Below are 22,895 nucleotides of genomic sequence, written 5' to 3'. Positions count from 1 at the left end.
CTATGTGTGGCGGAAGCTGGAGAAGTAGGGCTGGGTCCAGGGAGTCTTGTTTTCAGACCTAATGCATTTGATCTTTATCTCGAAATCTGTGGGAAGCCATGGATGGATTGTAATCAGAGGAGAGAGATCCAGTTTACATTCCAAAAACAACTCTGCAGCCAGGTAGAGAGTGTAAGGTGCAAGGGGTCAGACTGGTAGGAACACCAGTTGTCAGGCTTATGGAGAAACCAAATAACAATGAAAGAGGAGTGTTGAGGAGGAGAAGTAGCTGAAGGGAGGGGTTGAAAAGCTCCTGGAGAGTTGTCCCAAGGCTCTTAGACCTTCCCACCGGCCTGCCGTCATCTGTCTTTCTCAGGACAGCCGTGTTTAAGGGATATGGTGAGGCTTTACACATTATAAAATGAAAACATGCTTTGGGAGAGTAAGCCTACTTGAGAAATTACACCTTAGTGGGTATCATTTAAGCTTGGTAATTAGATACAGTCCTTTTAAAGATTCTCCCTGGTATCACCTTAAGCTCTGTTTAGACAGTTGCTTATCAAAGATTAGAGGAGAGATGATCAAAGGAGCCTCCCCAGAGCTCTCAGCTTCTGCCTCACCTCTTTACCCTGCCATGGGGACAAGGAGGGAAAGATAGAGACACACAGACTGTCAGGGTCAGAAAACCCCGTGTGTCTCCCAGGGTTACCTTTTCATTTTATACTCAGAGATGCAGGGCAGAAATCATCTTCTGAGTACCATTTCTGGGACCCTTAACCTATACTTTGGACTGGCCCTGCGAGGCTGAAATTTGAAGCTGGCATCCTCAGACTGCTAATTTGCTCTAAGATCCCTCCTCTGTCCATTTTAATTCAAAACAAAGTGGAGAAATTTGAAATTATTTTAGGGTGAGGGTATTGCTGGTTTTGATGGACTGACTAGCTCTTGTGGGAGTGTGGGCTGGTCACGCTCAGCTTCAGACCCCGCTCTGGGCAGCAGATGGCCGGCCCCAGGCAGTGCACGCAAGCCGAAAAATGCATTTCGGAAGCTCAGCTCTAGGGTCAAGAGGGTTGGTTAGCGAGCGTCCGTTTCAGATGTTACCTACCATGGTTGTCTGAACAAGCACACATTGCTTCATCCGGGAAAGGAATGTTCTGGGGCACCCTCTTGGTGGACTCTGAGATTCACCCTGGGGGCAGTGATGAAACAGAAGGGAGCTTTCCTCCTAGAGTCCCCATTGCATGACGCTTACTGACTTTCGCCACGCTCTCTGCAAGCCCATCTGTCCCACCAGTGGGGGGACTGGTGACTGGATGACAAGCTCCTGGGTAATTGATACCATATATTAGATTGATGTGCCCCGAGGTCTGGTTGATGGCTGCATGCTGTAAATCTTAATACCGTCTACACTAACTGGCTCTGTTCCTTTAGTATAGTGGTGGGCATTTAACCACAGCTCGGTCCCTGAGACCTCACTATACCTCTGGCTTTGGGAGCATAAGCTAAATTGAGATTCTTTGGATGAAAGGGAATTTGTAACCTTAAATTCCTCTGTCATAGTTCATACAGCCATGTAAAGACTCAAAAAGGTCCTACCTAGGACAGACCCTAGGACGGCGTTGTGGTAGCTGTAAAAATATCCCAAACTATGTACTCCCATTCTCTCCCCATCTTTTGTTTTCCTTTATTACTGACCCTCTTGGACTCCTAACAAGCGGTCACTGTTTCCCCCATTTCTTTCCTTTCCCGTGAGCCTGGAGACAGGTGACTTGATTTCTAGACCCACTTCAACCTTTAAAAACTATGATCTTGGGCAAATCAACTTAAAGTTGCTGAGGCTCAGTTTCCTTATTTGTGGGAACTGCGAATAAAACCTACCTTGCTGGGGAGCCTGGGTGGCACAGCGGTTAAGCGTCTGCCTTCGGCTCAGGGCGTGATCCCGGCGTTATAGGATCGAGCCCCACATCAGGCTCCTCTGCTATGAGCCTGCTTCTTCCTCTCCCACTCCCCCTGCTTGTGTTCCCTCTCTCGCTGGCTGTCTCTATCTCTGTCGAATGAATAAATAAATAAAATCTTTAAAAAAAAAAAAAACCTACCTTGCTTACTTTACAAGGTTGTTATCAGTAAGATTGAGTGGAGTGATATATGTTAAAATCTTCTGAAGATGATAGAGTTTTATACCCACTTAAGGTGGTAATAATTCATTACCTAATCTGGGTTACATTAATTATAGCTATAATAAATTGCCTTTGCATATAAAACAGAAATTGGATCATCTTCCTGTAAGGCAAGGGAAAGAAATAATGACAGTTAACGTTTATTCTTTACTGTGATGAAACTGAAGCTTAGAAAGATTTAGTAACTTGTCCAAATTTATATTACGCGTAAATGACAGAGCCAGGATTGAAACCCTCAGTGCTATCTCCGCATTTTAGGTAGTTAATAGCTACTAGCATCAACTGAGTAGAAGGGAAGGCACTTTCCAGGTTCTTACAGATTTTCGTTACATTTTCCTCTGGTATACCAGCTGACCGAGAGCGATTCTCTATAGGTATTTTCTCTGATGAAGGCAAATGATCTGTGTTAGTATTATTGGGTGGGAATTTTATAGTCTTCGTTTTTTTTTTTTTTTAAAGATTTTATTTATTTATTCGACAGAGATAGAGACAGCCAGCGAGAGAGGGAACACAAGCAGGGGGAGTGGGAGAGGAAGAAGCAGGCTCATAGCAGAGGAGCCTGATGTGGGGCTCGATCCCATAACGCCGGGATCACGCCCTGAGCCAAAGGCAGAAGCTTAAGCGCTGTGCCACCCAGGCGCCCCCATTCGTGTTAAAAAAAATATAAAAGAATGCATGAACCTCAGAGTCTGACTCGTTTCTGGTTGTAATACTTATCAAAGTTGTAGTGTTGGGTAAGTTAATTTACTTTCTTCAAATTGGGTTTTCTCATCCTTAAAAAAATGAGGACAGCAATCGCTGCTTCGTAAGAGTTGTGGGAGGATTGAATGATCTCATGCATGCGAGCACTTAGGAAGGGCCTTGCTTACAGTAGGTCACTCAACAAATATTAGTGATCTCCTCTTCTTTGGCAAGATGAGTGTTTCTCCTTTTGAAGTTCAGTGGATGGGACAGCAACATACTTTAGATGAACTCAGCTTTGTTTTAGACTTAAAAGTATAATAAAAATGATGATGAATATTTTAAAATAAGATAGCCAATAGTTATTGGACATCTGTGTGCCACACTCTGAAATGAGTGTTTTAGTAATCTTATCTCATAATTCTCAATAGCTTTCTGATTAGGCACCCTTATTATCTACATTTTGGAAATCGAGATATTGAGAGGCGAGGTTAAACCAGCTGGGGAGTTGAGATTTGAATCCTGGCAGGCTGACTCTACGGCTGTTCTGTCACCGTGGATTACAGAAGTTCCATGGGTAAAAGAGGAAAAACACACCATCGATGATTTCTGAATCCAGGAGTCATTTTGTTGCTGAGGGACTTACTCTAGACTTAAAGTAGATCACGAGAGGGGAGTCCACCTTTAAGGCCAATATTTTTAACCAGAATTCAACATCATTTTTATATTTCTAGTTATATCTTTCATGCTATATCTGGGAGATGTACAATCAGATCTTAGAACCAGATGTTTGGGGTACAGTAAAGTAGCCTCAGGAACGTTGATCCTTGCTGTGTTCCAGAACTCCAGTGGGTCATTTGACCAAGACATTTGACTGCACAGAGCCCTGGGAATAAAAGGCATTCTTTGGAACTCTTTAGTTCATTTTTAAAACTTTTTGAAATGATCATACATTTCAGACAGATGGAAATCTTATTTCAGAACTTCCAGAGAATCATATTGTTCACACAACCCACTGCTTTGTTACACTTGCCCTAAAAGGCTGAACAAATACATCAATAATCAGAATTTCTTATGTTGTCGTTGAAGTTATTTTCCTTAGGGAAAGTGTGGGTCAGTTGATCGTGATCTATTTTCAAACCATGCCTGGAACTTTTATTTATTTTCTCCCTGAATTTTACAGGAGTGGGTGGATAATCTTGGTAATTTTTTTTTTCATTTTTATTTTTAGAGAGAGAGAGAGAACACGCACGGGGGAGGTAGAAGAGGAGAGAGAATCTTAAGCCAACTCTGCAGTCAGCGCGGAGCCCACCCCAGGGCTCGGTCTCACAACCCTTAGACCATGACCTGAGCCGAAACCAAGAGTCAGACACTTAACCAGCTGAGCCTCTCAGGTGCCCCAATCATGGTAATTTCAATTCTGCTTTTCTACTCCTTTGAAACCTAAGGAGAAAATGACTACATGTAAGTGACTTGGGCAATTCAATCTTCTGATGGCAGAGAATATTAAGTAGAGACAGAATTTTAGACTCAGGACCTAATTGTAGACCTGTCACAGTCCTCTAATGGGCTGTGTGACCTTGACCAAGTCACTTTACCTCTGATTTTGGTTTCCTTATCTAGGAATGAGGTATCTAGGATCTCAAAGGTTCCTTTTAGTTTTAAAGTGTTGGGTTTCTATGTGATAACCCTGAAAGACTACATTTATTAAGTCTTCTGCACCAGGGCTAAAACATGATTCTTTTCTTACAGAATTTTTTGATGCCTTCTGGTTTGAAGAATGTCCAGCTGCTCCGGTGATAGCTTAAGAAGACTGCATGCTGTTCCCTCTTGATGCCAAGCCAGGCTCACGCAGAACCTCGGATCTCAGTCCTTCATGGAGACCAGGTCCCAGCAGGAATGACAGTGCAAGAAATTGGCACCCAGATGGTACCTCCACGTGAAGTTGTCTTGGGCTATGGGCCGACTCGAGAACACCTGGTAACCAGGCTAGCCCTCTGTCAGTCACCCGGGGCCGGGCAGCATGGTGTGGATTCAAAGGAGGAAGCTTTTGGCATCTTGCCTATGCGTCACAGCCACCGTCTTTCTGCTTGTCACCCTCCAGGTAGCAAGAATTTGGGTTGCTTAGTGTCGTTTCCTGAGCCATTCCACCCTTCCCACCCTCAACCCACTCTTATTGTCTCCAAGTACTTTACTTTTTGCTTAATCTCTCAGGATCGGGTTGAGGGGGGGTGTTTCTGTCTAAGGCAAGGGAAATACTTCTTTTGTCAATAGATAAAACTGACGTTTAGTGAGTGGGTATGTCAGGTAGAAACAAAATCAGTGAGTAGGGGGTCAATTTGTGACTCTTGTAGGGTCCTGGTTCTAGAAGAAGAGAAAGTTGAGTTCCATCTACTTTGGGTCAAATTTAGATGGCTTTCTCAAAGCCCCGTCATGATGACTTCTGAAAGATGGCATTCTTGAAGAAGCTGTGTGTATTCTAGGAATAAGATCGTTCTTCGGAGCACAAGCATCCACATTAATACATTTGTCATTCTTGACATACTGTTTGACCAAGGACTGAATGTGGGTGTTTTGTTTTGTTTTAAAGATTTTATTTGTTCATCAGACAGAGAGAGAGACAGAGAGAGCACAAGCACAGGGAGCTGCAGACAGAGGGAGAAGCAGACTCCCTGCTGAGCAGGGAGCCCGATGCAGGACTGGATCCCAGGACCCTGGGATCATGACCTGAGCCAAAGGCAGACACTTAACCTACTGAGCCACCCAGGTGCCCCTGAATGTGGGTGTTCGAACTGCAGCGTTTTTTAAGTCTTCCCACTTCCCATCTATTTCATGTAGTCGGTGATGCTGAAGTTCATTACTGATTTCAAATTACAGTAAGAATGACATAGCGATAGAAAAAGTATAGATACGAATTTAGATATACTTTGGACCCGTTCAAGCACCAGCTGTCCGTTTGGAAATCCAAAAGCCTTCTAAAGATTATTTGTGGATATGAGCAGTTCAGGTGTGGGGTGGATGGAAACAGAGGCGTTCTCTGGGCTTTTTCCTCTTGATTAAGATCAAATGAGATAACGCATATAAAAGCATTTCAGCAGACAGGCTGGCGCTGGACTTCTACCACCTCCTGCTGCCACATCAGGATTCTGGTCAGAGGAAATACTTGACTCCCTCCTCGTCTGTCTCGTGGGTGTCCAGGACCTGCTTGTGCAGGAGGGACTGGAGTTCTCTACTGTCTGTGGGAAGTTACGAGAGCTTTGATCTTACTAGACAATTACTTTGGCACTTTTTTCAGTTATGAGGAGTGACTGTGTCGAAGCTAAGAGCTTTTCTTTTTTCTTTTTCTTTTGAGATTGTTTTTTATTTATATATTTGAGGGAGAGCAAGAGAGAGAGATATTTTTTAAATTTATATATTTGAGGGAGAGAGAGAGGGAGAGAGAATGAGCAAGGGGGAGGGGCAGAGGGAGAGGGAGATGCAGGCTCCTCACTGAGCAGGGAGCCCGATACGGGACTCGATCCCAGCACCCTGGGATCATGACCTGAGCCGAAAGCAGACGCTTAACTGACTGAGCCACCCGAGCGCCCCGAGGCTAAATATTTTTTAAAAAGCTGTTTGGCGGAAAAATCTCTCCCTAAACCAATCCCTAGTATTTGGAAAGAGCTTATACCCTACATAGTAAGCATTGATCTGAAAGGTGGAGCAAAATTTGCCTCTGCAGTTTTATCCATGGCTTTCTAAAAGCCTCTTTTTAAAGTTGTTGGTTGTACATTTGCAGGGGAAGGGTGGGGTGAAAAGATCCAGAGTTTGTGGGTACAAGTCAACTCCATTCCTTCAAGCCCCTGGGAAGTAGCCACATTCTCATCATAAACATGCTGACAAAGCTGTTGACGGGGCTAGACTTCAGTTTTTAGTGATTGTTTCACTGTCGTGATGCTGACTTCGGTGTCGTAGGGGAGCCATGATTTTTTTTAAAGCTAATGTAGTTTCCTACTATTTTCGGAGTACTACTTGGCCGTCACTGGGGGTTTGGGATAATTTTTTGGCCTTGGATCCCTCAGAGAATCCAGTGAACATTATGGACCCACGCCAGGGAGTCGCAGACTCTGTCAGGGGGCAGTGGCCTTTTCCGACACTGGGGTAGCAGGCACAGAAAGGAGGCATTGCTGTGGCTGCTGGGAGTGGGACCCGGGGCCACGCAGATGTCTGGGGGAGGAGTTAGTACGTAAAGGTGTGCCTTCCTTCCACGGCTTGCTTCGGTGCCGTCTGGCTGCTAACGTTTCAGTGATGTATGCAACAGACCAGCTCCTGTTTGATACTGCTTTCTCTCACCTGTTGCTGTAATGCCACGTCAGTATCAAAGCTTCACGTCTGATGACAAGATAGCACTTGGGGGGCTGCCCTGTGTCCGCTCTGCCCACCCTGCCCTCTAGACTCCTGTTACCGATGGCCTCGCTGTCCATTGACCCAGACCATCCTGAGAAAAGGAAGGAAACGTGGTTTTACATGGAAGGGAGCCCAGGACTCATGGTAGACTTCACTTGATGCCACAACAGAAATTACTAGAAATATAAGACCTGTGTTATGACTCCTTTAGCTGTAATAAAAAGAAACCTGTTAGTAATTTATAACGAATTCTCCCTAGAATGTAGTCTCGAGTAAGAGCCAGATGATGGCCCTGACTCTCACGGGCTTCATTAAGAAAGAAAACTATTTCCAGATACCTTATATGCCTATGAAATGGAGAAATGTAGCCGGCATGTGTTTAGGAGAATTTAGCATGCTTGTTGGTAGATATTTTGCCAGCACCTTGATCTCTGGAACTTGTGGAGATGTAAATTTACATGGCAGAAGGGCCGTTGCAGGTGGGATTAAGGTGAGACACTTCGAGATGAGGAGATTATCCAGAATTACCAGTGTGGGCCCAGTGTCATCACGTGAGTCCTTAAAAGCTAAGAGTCTTCCCTGGCTGTGGTCAGACAGAGACGTGAACGGAATAAGCATCAGAGAGAGGCAACATTGCCGGTTTGACAATGGAGAAGGGGCGGCGAGCCAAGACTGGTGGGTGACTCTAAAAGAAGGGAAAGCAAGAAAATGGATTCTTCAGAGCTTCCGGAGAACGTAGTCCTGCTGACACCTTGTTGTAGCCTAGTGAGACCCAGGTCAGACTTCTCACCTCCAGAACTATGCCACAACAAATGTGTTGGTTTCTTTCTTCTTTTTCTTCTTTTTTTAAAAATTTATTTATCCATTTTAGGGGCGCCTGGGTGGCACAGTCGTTAAGCGTCTGCCTTCGGCTCAGGGCGTGATCCCAGAGTCCTGGGATTGAGCCCCACATCAGGCTTCTCCGCTGGGAGCCTGCTTCTTCCTCTCCCGCTCCCCCTGCTTGTGTTCCCTCTCTCACTGGCTGTGTCTGTCAAATAAATAAATAAAATCTTTGAAAAAAAAAAAAGAAAAAAAATTTATTTATCCATTTTAGAGAGACAGCGGGGGAGGGGCAGAGGGGAGAGAGAATCTCAAACAGAATCCTCACTGAGCGTGGAGCCTGATGCGGGGCTCGTTCCCAAGACCCCAAGATCATGACCTGGAGATCATGACCCGAGTGGAAATGAATTGGTTGTTCAACCGAGTGAGCCACCCGGGCGCCCCAATAAATGTGTTGTTGTCAGCTGCTGTGTTTGTGGTAATCTGTGATAGCCGAGATAGAAAACTAAAACGAGGCTTCGTCATCAAGAGGAATGGGAGACGTGAAAGAGGTAATGAAAGGGTCTGACTCTGTAATACTGGTCTTCTCTTTCAGGTAGTGGTTGAACTGGGAAAATTTGAAAGGAAGAAGTTTAAAACTTCCAGTTTGCAAGATGGACAGGCAAAAATGCAAGAAGAGCCTGCACATCTCTATCCGCTCCCTGGGAAAGAAACACTGACCTTGAATAGGAAGACCCACCTGGAACCCGAAAGCTACCCCATCATGCTCTGGTGGTCCCCGCTGACCGGGGAGACCGGAAGGCTTGGCCAGTGTGGGGCAGATGTGTGTTTCTTCACCATCAACCGGACCTTCCTACATCATCCCATGACCAAAGCATTCCTCTTCTATGGTAAGTGGGGCGTTTGCCTTTCTCCCATTGCTTGCTGATATCCTACTCCAGAGCTGACTTACTGCTCACCTCTCAAGGAAGAGAACACACTGTGACATGCCTGGTTTCCTTTGCACTTGCTCTGTGTAAGGCCTGAGCATTTAGCATATACAATAAATAAACAAGCTTCACCAACATAAAGGTGGTTGGCTGGCCGCTCGGTAATTATGGAAGAGAAGGGATGTTTCCTCTCCCCTTTTCACAGCTGGATACTGTGCTTACTGAATTTGGTACTTGGGGAATTGGGTACTGCTTCTATTGCTGACATCAATTCAGAATGTCACCTGCGATAATAGCCAGGAGATTTTGATGACCTGAACAAATGTTTAATTGGACATTAGCTAAGCACAGTGTTCTTTATCTCATTAGTCAGATTAATCAGCAATAAAAATAAAAATATTGTTCAGCATCGGCTGAACCGTATCAAGAGGAAGTTGATTTTCATCACTTCCTGAGGCTGATTGTGTGTCCTGCTGGGATTGAGGGCAGCCAGACCCAGCGAGGAGAATTAGCAAGCTGCCACCAGTGGCAGGAAATACAGAGCTCCTGGGTGGTGAGTGGAAGGGGCAAGAGGGTACAGATGAACAGAGTTGACCAAATATAGGCAAGGTTTATCAGTTAGGAAGTCAATGAAAGCAAGTCTGCTTCAGAGTGTTGTGAATGTGTGTGTATCTGTATTTGTGTGTGTGTGAGAGAGAGAGAGAGAGGGAGAGAGACTTCCACACTCCTCCTTTAGAGATTGGTCTGGGGTCTCTGCCTGAAAGCACTAAGAGAGTCTGGTCTCCTCTTGTCGTAGGCGAGACGTGGCCATCACATCGCCGCTGTAGCTATTGGTTCGAATAGTGAGACATTTCTTTGACAGTATCTGATGCTACTCCAGGGCAAACAGGCTACGGGGGAGGTCATCTAAGTATATGACACGGCTCACTGAGACGACAAAATGATGTCAACACTGAATACTAATCTATCTACAGTGATACAACTTTTGGGGAAGGCTATGGGGATGAGAAATTGAGTGGAGTGGGCAGGGGTGAGGGAGAATTAAATATTTGTCTTCTATAGTAAGAATCAATATATACTGTATAAAACTAAAAAGTCAAGAAGTAAAATATAAGCATGTTATTTGGAAATACCGGAGATCTATGTGCATGTGTAACATGTTAAAAAGTTCTGTTTAGGGGCACCTGCGTGGCTCAGTCGGTTAAGCAGCTGCCTTTGGCTCAGGTCATGATCCCGGGGTCCTGGGATTGAGCCCCACGTTGAGCTCCCTGCTCATTGGGGAGCCTACTTTTCTCTCTCCACACCCCCCACTCCTTCTCTTTCTCGCTCTCTCTCTCTCAAATAAATAAATAAAAATGTTAAAAAAAAAGTTTTGTTTAGGGGTGCCTGGGTGGCTCAGTTGGTTGGGCGTCTGCCTTTGGCTCCGTCATGATCCCGGAGTCCGGGGATCAAGCCCCATGTCAGGCTCCCTGCTCAGCAGAGAGTCTGCTTCTCCCTCTCCTTCTGCCCCTTTGCTCGTGGTTGCTCGCTCTCTCTCGCTCTGTCTCTCAAGTAAATAAATTAAATTTTAACAAAAAAGTTTTGTTTAAGAGGCTGCCACCATGATATGACCACTTTGGATACTGGTCTGGCAATATTCAGTCAACATGAATTCATACCAGATCATTCCAGTGCTAGGTATGAAGCTTCACGAAATCTCACACATGCACGCGGATGGTTTATAAGTAGCATTGTTTGTCCTAAGTAAGGTTTTTAAAATCGTCTAAATGTCCAACAAGAGAAAAGTGGTCAAATCGATAGACCTCGGAAACCATGTGAGAGAGAAAGCAATTTGGAGCGATAAGACAGAAAGTTAACACATCCTGTCTCCCCGAGATTCCTGACCTGCTCCAGTCTTGAGTGCTTGCCCTTTTTGCTGGGTACACAGATGCTGTGCTGGCTCCCCGTTGTTTTGGGGGTTCCCTGTGCCTTACTCTTGTATTGGATTCCCTGCTTCGTCTTCTTCTTCTTCTTCTTTTTTTTTTTTTTTAAGATTTATTTATTAGAGAGAGAGAATGTGGGGGGCGGGGGAGAGGGGACAGAGAGAATATGGGGAGAAAGGTTGAGGGGGGAGAGAGAGAGGATCCCAAGCAGACTCCCCACTGAGCAGGGAGCCCGATGCAGGGCTCAATCTCATGACCCCGAGACCGTGACCTGAGCTGAAGTCAAGAGTTGGACGCTTAACCGACCGAGCCACCCAGGCACCCCTCCTGTTTCTTTTATGCCTTATTTTTCTCTTTCTTGGTTTATATTTTTGTTTCGGTGTGTTCTGAAGCTAAGTTTTCAGAGCCTTTATATGTGTGAAAATGTGTTCATTTTACCCTTACCTTCATTCATGGTTTGGCTCAGCACAGAATTCTAGGTTGGAGATGCTTTTCTTTCTGAATTTGAAAGACATTTTCCCACTGTCTTCCAGCTTCTGGTCTTATTGCTGGGGAATCCAAAGCTATTTTGATTCCCTCTCCTTTGTGTTCTGTTCCCCTCTCCCTTCTCTGGAAAAATATAGAATAGTCTCTTTTTCACCGGTTTGGGAGTTTAGTAATGATGCTTTGGTGTGGGCCTGTTTCCTTTACTTGAGGTGGGTACAAAAATATCGGATTGCCAGGAAGCCTACACAGCAGTGTTTAGCTTAGTGACTTTTCCAGACTCACAGGTCTACGGGATCATGCACTTCCTTTATTAGCACACTGAGACTGGATTCTTCTCTCAGGGATGGACTTACCTCCAACCAAATTCCCAGGAGATGGATGCATCAGCTGGAATGCTATCTCAGGTTTGCTCTCCAGCTCCTGAAACCATCAGTGCCCCCCCTGAGGGCTAAATATATGCCGTTTTTATTACCCTGGTATTTGAGGCTCTGTCATCTGAATCCAACCTGTCTTCTAAACTTAACCGCTGTGATTCTATCAACTAAACCCTAGGTTCAAAATTCAAACTGCAGTCGTCGCCATTTTAGGCAGCAGCCACAAATGTCCTAATCTATTGCCACTGTTTATTCAGCGTCTGAGTCCTGGATTGTCCTTTCTATATTTGTCCCGTCATAGACTCTACTGAACACCCAGAATTTGTGTGGCAACATGGATGAATAATATAGTGTCTAACGTCACAGATTATTAATCTTGAGACAAAGACATTACCCGACCGTAATGCAGTTCTAAATGGCATATATTGCATAAGAGCAATGTCCATAAATCTTGTGGAATTTCAAAGAAGGGAGAGAGAACATATGATTGGAGGAGTCTGGAAAGGCTTTGTAAGACCGCCTTCATAAAACAGGAGAAATTTGAAATGTTGAGGGATAATGGAATTGGATTGTGTTGAGATTGGAGGATGTTTCGGGATGAGGGACGGCGTGAATGTGAGCAAAGAAGTAGAAAATTATGGGTAATATCTGAGGTACGGCAAGGCTATAGCATAGTTCTGGGTAAGAGGGAGATGGAGATCAAATGATATATTGGGACCAGAATGTGGAGAACCTGGAATGTTGGCTTAAGATTTTGCATCACATTGGAGAATGGTATCAGGGAGCCCCTGAGAGTTGAATGGCCTTTTAAAAGCCGGCTCAGATATAACACCTGTGAACCATTCCACATTCCCTCCCATCAGACGCAGCCTCTACTGTGTGCCAGGCACAATGCCAATCCTGAGGAATAAAGAAGATAAATAAGAGACCTAAGGCATTTGGTTTTGAATTGTATGGTCCTCTCTTCCTTCATGGAGTGGAATGTTCTAGATGACAGCACAATGTCAGTTCATCTTTGTTCCTCCTCTACCCCTTATATCTAGCGACTTATCCATGGTAGGAAATCTTTGTAGAGACCTCAAAATGATGCAAGAGTCTAACCTTCTCTTCCTCAAGGTGATAAGACTGAGGCTCTGGAAGGTGAGGACGTGCCAGGATTACACTGGGGTTAGCAGCAGAGTGGGACTGAGAGCCAGCGTGCCCTCACACTGATGCACCCATCGCTCCTTTTGCCTGTACCGTATTTGAATGTACACTCATGAGTATAATTAAATCTGGATATTTGGATTTTGGAGTTGCTTAAGATGTATGGTTTTTAACCGGCTGAATTAGAGATTCAGTTCAGTCAGAAGGTCTGTTGAGCAAAATGGAACGAAGACACCACACGTTTCTGTCTGAGGGCTCCACAGATCCGAATGAGGTAGGTCCCTCACAGCCGCACGTGGGACTGTGCTGCAGCGAGACTGAAAAAGAGAAGGCAGGGAAAATGGTGCAGGTGTCAAACGCTGACCTAATTCAGTGAAATGGAAACTTGGAGGATTATGTAACCTCGAAGCTGTCGTAAACCAGAATATTTTTGAGTTTGCTTGTTTCCTTTGTAGCCTACTTTCTTTCTCTTCTTCCTAGATATGAGTCGTTTACCTAATACGAACACAGTGAGTCCTGTGTCTGGTTTGAGCCGTTTGAGGAATGCAAGGTTTCAGCTCCATTAACAAATCTCCGAAACCAAAATAAAGCAGTCACAAGTGAATAAAGTGTTTTTTTTAAACCCAAAGTTCAACGGTTATGGGAGTCTTCGAAACTGTCACTGTAGTGATTTCAAACACAACTCTGGGTTTTTAGACAGTTCTTTTGAAAGATGTCTCTCCAGAAGGAGGGGTTGAGGTCAATCCTTGGCAAGAATGGGCTTAGTCAGAGCAGGGAACTGCTTCTGTTTTAGGTGAGCTTCTAAATAGAAGTTTTAGTAAACAGAGGCACGTGGAGATTACGAAAACAAGGAAGCTCCTGAAATATTTTACTTCCTTAGGAATGTGGGGATGGGCACCCCTTGATGAAGTCTGGAGGTTAGGAAGAGGAAGGACATCAGGTTGGCCGTCCTCCAAGGACGGCTACAGCCCAGCTCTCCGGGACTGAGTGCTGACTGCTTGCTGGGAACTCCAGTACCTTCCCCTTGGGGCAGGCTCCTTGTTCCCCCTACACTTTCCTTGGATGTGATCTCATCGCCTTCTCAAAACAGCCTCGTAGGTGGGAATTCTGTCTCTTTTTGATGAAGAGGGAAGTAAAGCACGGCGTGAAAAGGCTTGTCTTCGGTTACCTGTGTGGGTGGTAGAAACCAGAACTTTCTCCTCATGGGCAAGCGTGAGATAATAGAGGCCAAGTTATATTTCCAACCTTGGAGAAGACTTAGAGTAAAGGAATTATCAGAAATGGGTCGGATTATTCTGGAAGACTTCTTCAAGAACCGGAGTTACAAGGAAGGTCTTTAGCAGAGGAGAGTGTAGCTCGCCCCAGACAGGGAAGTATCATGAGCAAAGCAACAGAAGTCAACATTCTGGCTCATTCTGTGCCTGACATGTTCACGCAAACATAGTAGACACTTTCTTTGTTTCAAGGGACACTTTGTGATTTCTGGGTGTCTTAGTGTGATCACGTATAATTAAAAAGAGAGGGATGGGGGGGGGAGCCGCTCTGCGGCTAGGGCGTTTGAGTCAGTCCTCTGGTGCAATCCTCATCCCTCAGTGTCTAGTTATTTTCGTCAGTTCACCAAGTGTTCTTCAGGCTATAACGAATAGTGATCCAAAGAGGAGACTCATGCTTATACCAAAAAGCCGATTTATTCGTGTGTTATCTTCATGGTCACAGGAGTACTGCTGTTCATTATTCGGGGTATCTCCACCCAATGATCAAGTTAGCCAGAAAAATGGAATGAGAATCATAAGGTTGCTTGGTGAGCTTAGAATTTTTTTTTTTAAAGATTTTATTTATTTATTTGACAGAGAGACAGCCAGTGAGAGAGGGAACACAGGCAGGGGGAGTGGGAGAGGAAGAAGCAGGCTCCCAGCATAGGAGCCTGATGTGGGGCTCGATCCCAGGACCCCGGGATCACGCCCTGAGCTGAAGGCAAATGCTTAACGACTGAGCCACCCAGGCGCCCCTGGCGAGCTTAGAATTACAGGAAACATTTTAATGGTCTTGAGGGACAAGGGAGAGCCCTTGGCTTCCTAAGTCCCTAACAGAGTGTACTAACGGTCATTGCCATTATCAGTGCCCACTCTGCCAGGCACCAAAGAGATACTCTCCGTGTATTCTCTTATTTAAAACCACCATAACAGTGTGTAGTTGCCTGGCTATTATTATCACGATGGGAAACAGGCTCAGAGAATGTAAGTGAGCTGCCCAAGGTCACACAGATGCAAAGTGTCTGATCATGTGCCCAAACCGGATTATCTGATTCTACAACTGATATTCTATTCATATTTTACCGCACTGTCTACACCAGGGGCTGTGAGCCTGTACACCAGATCCAGCATCTTTCTCCTTTGGAAAGGCTCGCTCATCAGAGAACCCTGATACCAGCCATCTCTCCGTCTTCCAGGTTTCATGCAAAGGTTTACTCTTTTGTTTACTCATTCCCCTTCAGACATTTCGTTCGTTCGTTCATTCATTCATTCATTCATTCAAAGCCTGACGATGACGAAGCATGACTTATGGAAGGAGATCAACTCACGTGTTTCTCTCTGCCCTTTAAAACCCTATTCAGGGGGTTAATTTTGACCGTCCCCTAAATGGAAACTCTGGCAGATCTCCAGCCTTTGTGCTCACTCATAGGCAATGGACGATTTTATGGTCACTGTACCTGCACTTTAACTGCACGTCGCGAGTTCAGTTTCAAACTTAGAAAGTGGCATGTTCAGTCCCAAGTAGAGTCCCATCTGGACTCGGAACGCTCCTAGGGTAACATTTGTTGTGTTCACCAGCTTGGACCTCTTTTCATGCCGCAAGCCCGCTGCCCTGGGAAAGGCACTTGTGCTCTTCCTGCTGTCTACCCTCTGCTTCCTCCCTCTCCCTCCGTCACCAGCTGCCTTTTGGAGCCTGCTGGAGGTGCAGTGAGGAGAGGGAGGGGAATTAAGGAGCTAGGGCATTTCTTACTTGGCTGTGTGGCTTCATATCTTCTGAACCAGGCAGATGGTTCGAGCCGGTGTCCTTGAGTGGGTCGGGCAGAGGATGAAGGGTGCTTTTTCTATTCTGGGGCATTTTCATGGCGTTTGGAGTTTGCCCGTTGGACTTTCACAGTTTCCCTTCTCAGGAAGCTGCGTAGTCAGACGGCTTCCCAGCTCCTGGCATCCTGCAGAACGCATCCAGCCTCTCTCTGCTGAGGTCTCTTTGTTCCTTGTAGGGCTCTCGTAGGAGGCCCTGAAGCTGCCTGCTGGCTCCCCACATGTGTCAAGGGAAGTATCACCCACCTCTTACCTTGACTGGCTTTGAGATCATGGGCAGGTCACGTCCCCTCACGGTCTAGATTTTCCTAGCCAGAGGGATTAGGGGAGCCCAACCCTGGCCCACGGTCCTCGGGCGCCTCCTCAGGCGTAAGGTGGGCACTTGCCCTCTGTCTCTAAGTTGCAAGAACATATTACATATTTCAGAAGTTTTCTAGGCAGCCCCCTGGAAACAGGGGGTTCGGAGCAGGGCACGAGTGCCCGCCATAGAAATGCTTCAGTAGCGTCCCCACACGCTCTTCTCTCTCATCCCTTTCTGCATCCTTGACCTTGTTGTGGAATCCAAGAATCATAAAATGGGTTCTCCTTCATTCCATGCATAAATTCGGCGAGTGGGGGCAAGTATGGGTTCTGTCTCACAATTACTCCACATCTTGGTATGTGTCCTGTCGGTTCTATTCCGACCTGAAGTCATACAGGGTTTCTGCAGAGCGGCCCCGTTTGCCAGGCCCCTTGCCACGCCCTGGAAAAGCACAGAAAACACACAAGTTTGGTTTCCCATGATTATATCACAGCTGATGTGCTAACAGCCTTGATTTCCTTAGATGGACTTCCTGAGTGACACCTCCCTGAGCCATGCTCGGGGGTAGAGATTTCTGCTGATCTCGTCCATTACGTGTTAGTTCTTAGTAATTTTTGTCTCCAGAGGTTGATCTTCTCTTGGGCCCCATGCATTGAATTAGTAGGTAATTGTTCTTAATAGCATGCCAGATTAAGACTTATTTGGGAGGTGGGAAAGAAATGGCCTTAATTGGACTGTGTGGCCTGTAATGAAGTTGAACATGAAGAGAAGCTCGTCATAACTAGGTGATAGATTGTATATGATATATGATATGTGTATATGTATGTATATGTGTTTATATCTACCTGTCTACATATGTCTTTGCTGTTATCAAAACTCTTATTTATTTATTTTTTAAAGATTTTATTTGAGAGAGTGTGTGCGTGCATGTGCAAGCAGGGGGCGAGTCAGAAAGAGAGGGAGCGAGAAAATCTCAAGCAGACACCCTGCTGAACGCAGAGCCTGTCGTGGGGCTCGATCTCACAACCCTGAGATCAAGACCCGAGTCAAAAACCAAGAGTCAGTCGCTTAACCGACTGAGTCACCCAGGCGCCTCAAACCTCTTATTTTAAACAGACATTTTATTTTTACTTACATAATTATTTGTGTGGTACTTTACAGAGGGTAAAGACCCCCAGAGATGTCTCCTCTAGAATTCCAGGTCCTTCCTGTGGCCTCTGAGACTGCAGGCTCTGCCCTGCTGGGTTCCAGGCTCACCATGCTCTTGTCTCTCTACCCTGAGCTGCTCGTAGCCCCTCCTCACACATGGGGGAAGCCTTGCCGGCCTCTGAGCCTGTTACTTGTTCTTGATCTCAGGGTTGTGAGATCGAGCCCCACGACAGGCTCCCTGGGATGCAGTCCCCTGGCTGGTTCCTTCCCACCAGTCTGGGGTCTGTGAGTGATGCTTCCTCAGACGGGCCTCCTTCCTCACCTTCTTTCTGAAGCAGGCTCCCTTCCCACGCCACTCTCCGGTGCCATAAACCCTGGCCCGGCTTTATTTTCTCTTCATGGCACCCATCACTCCCGAAGTTTGCTTACTCATCCGGGGCCAGTTATCAGCTGTCTCCCCATGTTGGAATCTAAGTACAGGAAGACCAGGAGCTTTGTTTTGTTTGCTGCTGTCATCCCACAGCCTAGAACAGTGCCTGGCCCCTGGCAGGCTTCAGGGAGCATTGTTGAATGAATAAGTGAAACTGGCCTGGTCTCCTCATGTCGAGATGGGGGAGGAAATGAGAATGTTGGTATTTTTAATTTTAAGATTTATCCATTTATTTTGGAGAGAGAGCGCATGTGCGCATAGGAAGGTGGGGAGGGGCAGGGGGAGAGAATCCTCGGCAGACTCCCCAGGAGGGCAGAGCTCAGTGGTGGGGCTCAGTCTCTGGTTGCCTGAGATCAGCACTTGAGCCGAATCCAGGAGTCCTGCTCAACCAACTGAGCCACCCAGGAGCCCCAGAGAACGTTGGTATTTTTATCTTCACTGCGTCTTGAGATTTTATATAACTTACCCACGCTGTGCCTGGTATTCTTTTTGAATGTGTTCATTAGACCCTATGATTAACACGCTGTTTTATTTAAATTATGTTTTATCAATTTTTTTTTTCCGAATTAAACTTTCTGCTGCAAGGCTTATTTCAAAGAAACAGCAGAATCTGTCCTCATTTCCTAGTCCCTTGAAGCAATCACTTTCAGCTGTTTTAGCTATTTCTTAATACCATGTTACTTCCTAACTTTGTAATCGGGAAGAAGAACATTCACTCTGGCTGCCTGCAGGTCTGGACACACTGCGCGGATGTCCCACGCCTGGTCCCGCACGGCAGCTAGTCCGCGTGGTCACGTGGGGCACGGTTGTGTTGTAACTTCTATCATGTCACTCGGGTATGATTGATTCTGACTTTAACTAGGTAAGACCTGGCAGCCAGGGTCAACAGCAAGGGAGTAGCCGTCATGAGAACAGAGGCACTCAGTGTTACTAATGCCCAGTGTTCAGGTGTCAAGGTCGTTGGCTGGAAAGTGAAAGAGGCAAGTCTCCGCTCCCACTTGGGCTTTTTCAAGGGGAGTTGGGACAGTTTTGTTTTGAGCGTTCATGTAATAGAAGGTACGGGTCATTCTTCCCACGCCTGTCAGCTTTGTTCGCGTCTCTAGAACGTTTCTTCAAGTCGTGCTGGCATGGTGGAGAACCAAACCCAAATCCTCTTAAAACTTGAGAGTTTATGACCTTACTTCTTCTGTAGATGAGCGGTTTCTGAACCCAGCTCACCCTGAGGTCCTGGGTGAGCAAACAAGCAAAACCCTCACTCCCTGGGCTCTACTTCCAGCATACTCAGAATCTCTTGTGCTGAGACTTGTAATCTGCCAGGGATGTTGTCAGATTGGGCTAAGAGGCGTTTTACAGGGCTTTTGGAAGGTGTGGGAAGAGTTGGCCAGACATTCAGAAATAAAAACAAATTTCAAGAGAGAAAACGTAACGATAACACACTGGTTTGGCTCAGCAGTAAATAATATTTATACCTGTAATCACGAAAGCCCTGGATATCTACTTAATCAAAAATGGATGAGGAGTCAGAGGGAGGTGCGTGAGGGGACGGGTTAGGTACGTGACCAGGTTGAAGAGTGCGCTTGTTGTGATGAGCACCGGGTGACGTATGGAAGTATTGAATCGCTTTACTGCACACCTGAAACTAACATAACGCTGTATGCTAACTAGCCGGAATTTTAATAAAAACTTTAAAAAAAAATGAATGAGGAGGGAAGACAAATATGTGGGGGTGATCTACGCAAGTTCAATCTACGTCTTCCATCGCGGGAAGACAGTAGGTATTATCTAAAAGTGAAAAATCAAGAAATAGCATGTTAAGCATGTTATTTGGATGTTTTTGAAGTGTGAGTAGAGAAGAGACACCTGAAAGAATTGGGAGCGGTGACTTCCCGCATGTGGAAAGGGGGTAAAAGGGTAGGGCAGGACACTGCTACCTGGTGTTAATGGCCTGATAAAAGGCCTATCTCACTTTTAAAGCTATATGCAGGTATTAATTTGGTATAAATAGAAAGTTAACTAACAAAGATATTTTGTCTCATGAGATAGTTAAGTGCAAGGACAGTAAGAACAGTTATTAATAAATTATGCAATTCCTAGACTTTTTTGCTTTATCGGGATACCTTTGGGAAGAGTGTTGATCATGTAAAAACATCAATATTTCTTCTAGCTAAGGTATTCATTTCCTTCCATGAAAACATTACATATGAATATTACTTGATTTTCAGTCTCTCCACATAAACAGATAAATCAACTGAATTTTCTAGATGTTGTTTCGTGTAAGGACAAAGGCTTTAGTGAGCCTCATAATGTTTAGTTCTGAGGGTTGTTCAGGCAGGAGGGGAATCCTCTTGGCTTGGTTTCTGACCTAGCCTCCTTCTTCTTTTTTAACCGTCTCTGTTCTTTTGGTAGCACGTGGTTATATAAAGATTAAAGGAAGAACAAAAGGGCTGAAAACCTGAAAGCATTCCTCAGGCTAATGTTATAGATCTGGAAGGAAGCAGAGAAGTAAGCAGGGTCAGAGCCCAGCACTTTCCCTCTGGTTGGCAGGAGGAGGCGTGGACACATTGCATGACTGTGGCTTCAGCAACTTGGGCCGATGGTTGGGTTGGCCCCGATCCAGTTCTGGGCAGAATCTCCGACACTGGGAAACCCTCCGGGACGAGCTGGCAGCTCCCGTCTGCAGAGCAGACAACCATGGTGCTCACAGGCACCCCAAGTAAGACCATGCAGCTTTCATCGATGTGTTCTCTGCCCTTAAAAATTGAAAAACACGGGGCGCCTGGGTGGCTCAGTCGTTAAGCGTCTGCCTTTGGCTTGGGTCATGATCCCAGAGTCCTGGGATCGAGCCCAGCGTCGGGCTCCCTGCTCCGCTAGGAGCCTGCTTCTCCCTCTCCCACTCCCCCTGCTTGTGTTCCCTCTCTCACTGGCTGTCTCTCTCTGTCAAATAAATAAATAAAATCTTAAAAACAAAATTAAAAAACAAGACAACACTTCAACTGAAGAGAGTACGCAGACCCTTTGTTTTCACTGATTTTATGTTCACGTTTTGGTCCACCCCATCTAGATCGTTCTAGGGCGCAGAGTGAGCTTCCTGGCCTTTGAGAGAGGGGGTGCTCGGGAGCGTCCCGGACCTGCTGGACAAGGGCCGCCAGCGTCCCTCTCTCACTGGCTTCGTGTTATGTTCATGGCGCAGATGCGGGAGAGGTCTTGAAATATTAAAAACTTCTGTATTCGTGAAAAAGTAACCTCTCCGAAGGAAGCAGACTGTTCGTGCTGATAATGAAAGTGGAGGCGGAAGCAGTGTTTTAAGAAACAGTGGTTATTGGGCAGAAGAGAGCGATCTAAGTAGATCAAAGGGTAGAGCATTGGACTCCTTTACAGTTTGGATCTGTGTGAAGTAGTCCGCCTGGTTCCATGTTCTGAGGATGTTGTCTGCTACCGTATTTGTGGTTTGGTAGAATTGAGAATGTCTGGAGTTGTATGCCCTGCTGCTGTCAGGGTCTGCTCCTCATTTATTTATACAACTGACATCTAAGAAACATTTATTTTTAAAATTTTTTTTTAAGATTTTATTTTTATTTGAGAGCGGGAGCAAGAGAGAGAGAGAACACGAGCAGGGGGAGGGGCAGAGGGAGAAGCAGACTCCCTGCTGAGCAAGGAGCCTAATGCAGGGCTGATCCCAAGACCCTGGGATCCTGTCCTGAGCTGAAGGCAGTCACTTAACCGCCTGAGCCACCCAGGCGCCCCATCTCAGAAACATTTATTATATGCATATTCCTGGGCTGGGTGCTGGGGGTATAGCAGGAAACACAGCAGGCTCTGCCCTGTGGAGCTTATGAAGTATGTAAATAGGGTGTTACCTGCTAGGGATGAGCATTTTGACTTTAGACAGAGTAACTGGGGAGACCTCTATGAGATCATAACATTTGAGTCTGAGACTTGAAAGATGGGAGGAGACAAACCTGTGTACAAAGTGGAGGAAATTAATTTCAGATCGAGGGAGCAGCTGATGCATAGGAGAGCGGGAAGGAGTTGATGGGAGGGAGGGTCAGAAAGAAGGTTATTGTGGCAGGAGCACCAGGGGTGCGAAGGGAGAGCATAGGAGATGAGATTTGAGGGGCAGACAGACGCCTGTGATAAAGGGCTCCAGTAGACAGGGTGAGAGGTCTGGATACAGTCTAAGTGCAATGGGAAAATATCAGAAGGCTTTAAGCATAGTTGCTATGATCTGATTCCGGTTTCGTTCTGTTCTGATTAATATTTTATTTTATTTTATTTTTTTAAAGATTTTATTTATTTGACAGAGACAGCCAGCGAGAGAGGGAACACAAGCAGGGGGAGTGGGAGAGGAAGAAGCAGGCTCATAGCGGAGGAGCCTGATGTGGGGCTCGATCCCACAACGCCGGGGATCACGCCCTGAGCCGAAGGCAGACGCCTAACGGCTGCGCCACCCAGGCGCCCCCTGATTAATATTTTAAAAAGATCTCTGATGGCTTCTCCATGGAGAATAGATTGTACCATGAAGGTGGAAGCAAGGCACAGTTTCCATTAAAGAAGTGAAACTCTGGATTAGGGTGGGAGGTAGTGGAGAAAGAAATGGATAGATTTGAGATGTGATTTGAAGATGGAATGGATGTCTCGATGTCTTAGCGGTATTTATTTTTATATACGCGGGTGTCCAAAGAGGGAATTTAACTGTGCTTATTCATTTAACTCCTTGGCCTTTCAGACACTTAGTTCAACCTCACGTTATCAACTTACCACGACTGTGATGCATAAACAGCGTAAATGCAGCTATTCATTTCCTTCCTGATGGGTAAAAACTATATGTCATAAATTATTGATCACTAAATATTTTGCTTCTCCGGGCACATAAATATTTAATTCTCAAGGTTATTGACATGTGCATATTTTACTTTCCTGAGTAGAGACATCTAAATTTGCTATCCCAGATCATTGGTAACTACATATTTTTAGTTGCACGCAAAGAGCCGTGTGCAACCCATAGTCCTATAACTCACTGCCTAAAACATTGACATTTGTTTACT

The 22,895-nt window shown here is 45.7% G+C and overlaps 1 protein-coding gene across 2 annotated transcripts in view; it reads left to right on the top strand.

Moving 5' to 3' along the window:
• Positions 1-22,895, top strand: part of FUT10 (fucosyltransferase 10) — an 85,187-nt gene that overhangs the window by 3,343 nt on the left and 58,949 nt on the right. The window contains exons 2-4 of one of the 2 annotated variants that reach the window (XM_026508400.4): positions 4,069-4,245; positions 4,590-4,941; positions 8,638-8,932. In XM_026508400.4, coding sequence (XP_026364185.1) covers positions 4,861-4,941; positions 8,638-8,932 — 376 coding nt within the window. In that variant the 5' untranslated portion in view covers positions 4,069-4,245; positions 4,590-4,860. The remainder of the gene's footprint in view (positions 1-4,068; positions 4,246-4,589; positions 4,942-8,637; positions 8,933-22,895) is intronic. The other variant, XM_044387511.3, reaches the window with a different exon arrangement.

Source organism: Ursus arctos, unplaced genomic scaffold (genome assembly GCF_023065955.2).
Source record: "Ursus arctos isolate Adak ecotype North America unplaced genomic scaffold, UrsArc2.0 scaffold_27, whole genome shotgun sequence".
Lineage (NCBI taxonomy): Eukaryota > Metazoa > Chordata > Mammalia > Carnivora > Ursidae > Ursus > Ursus arctos.
Note: the sequence above shows the minus strand (reverse complement) of the source record. Positions and strands in the feature narration are given on the sequence as shown.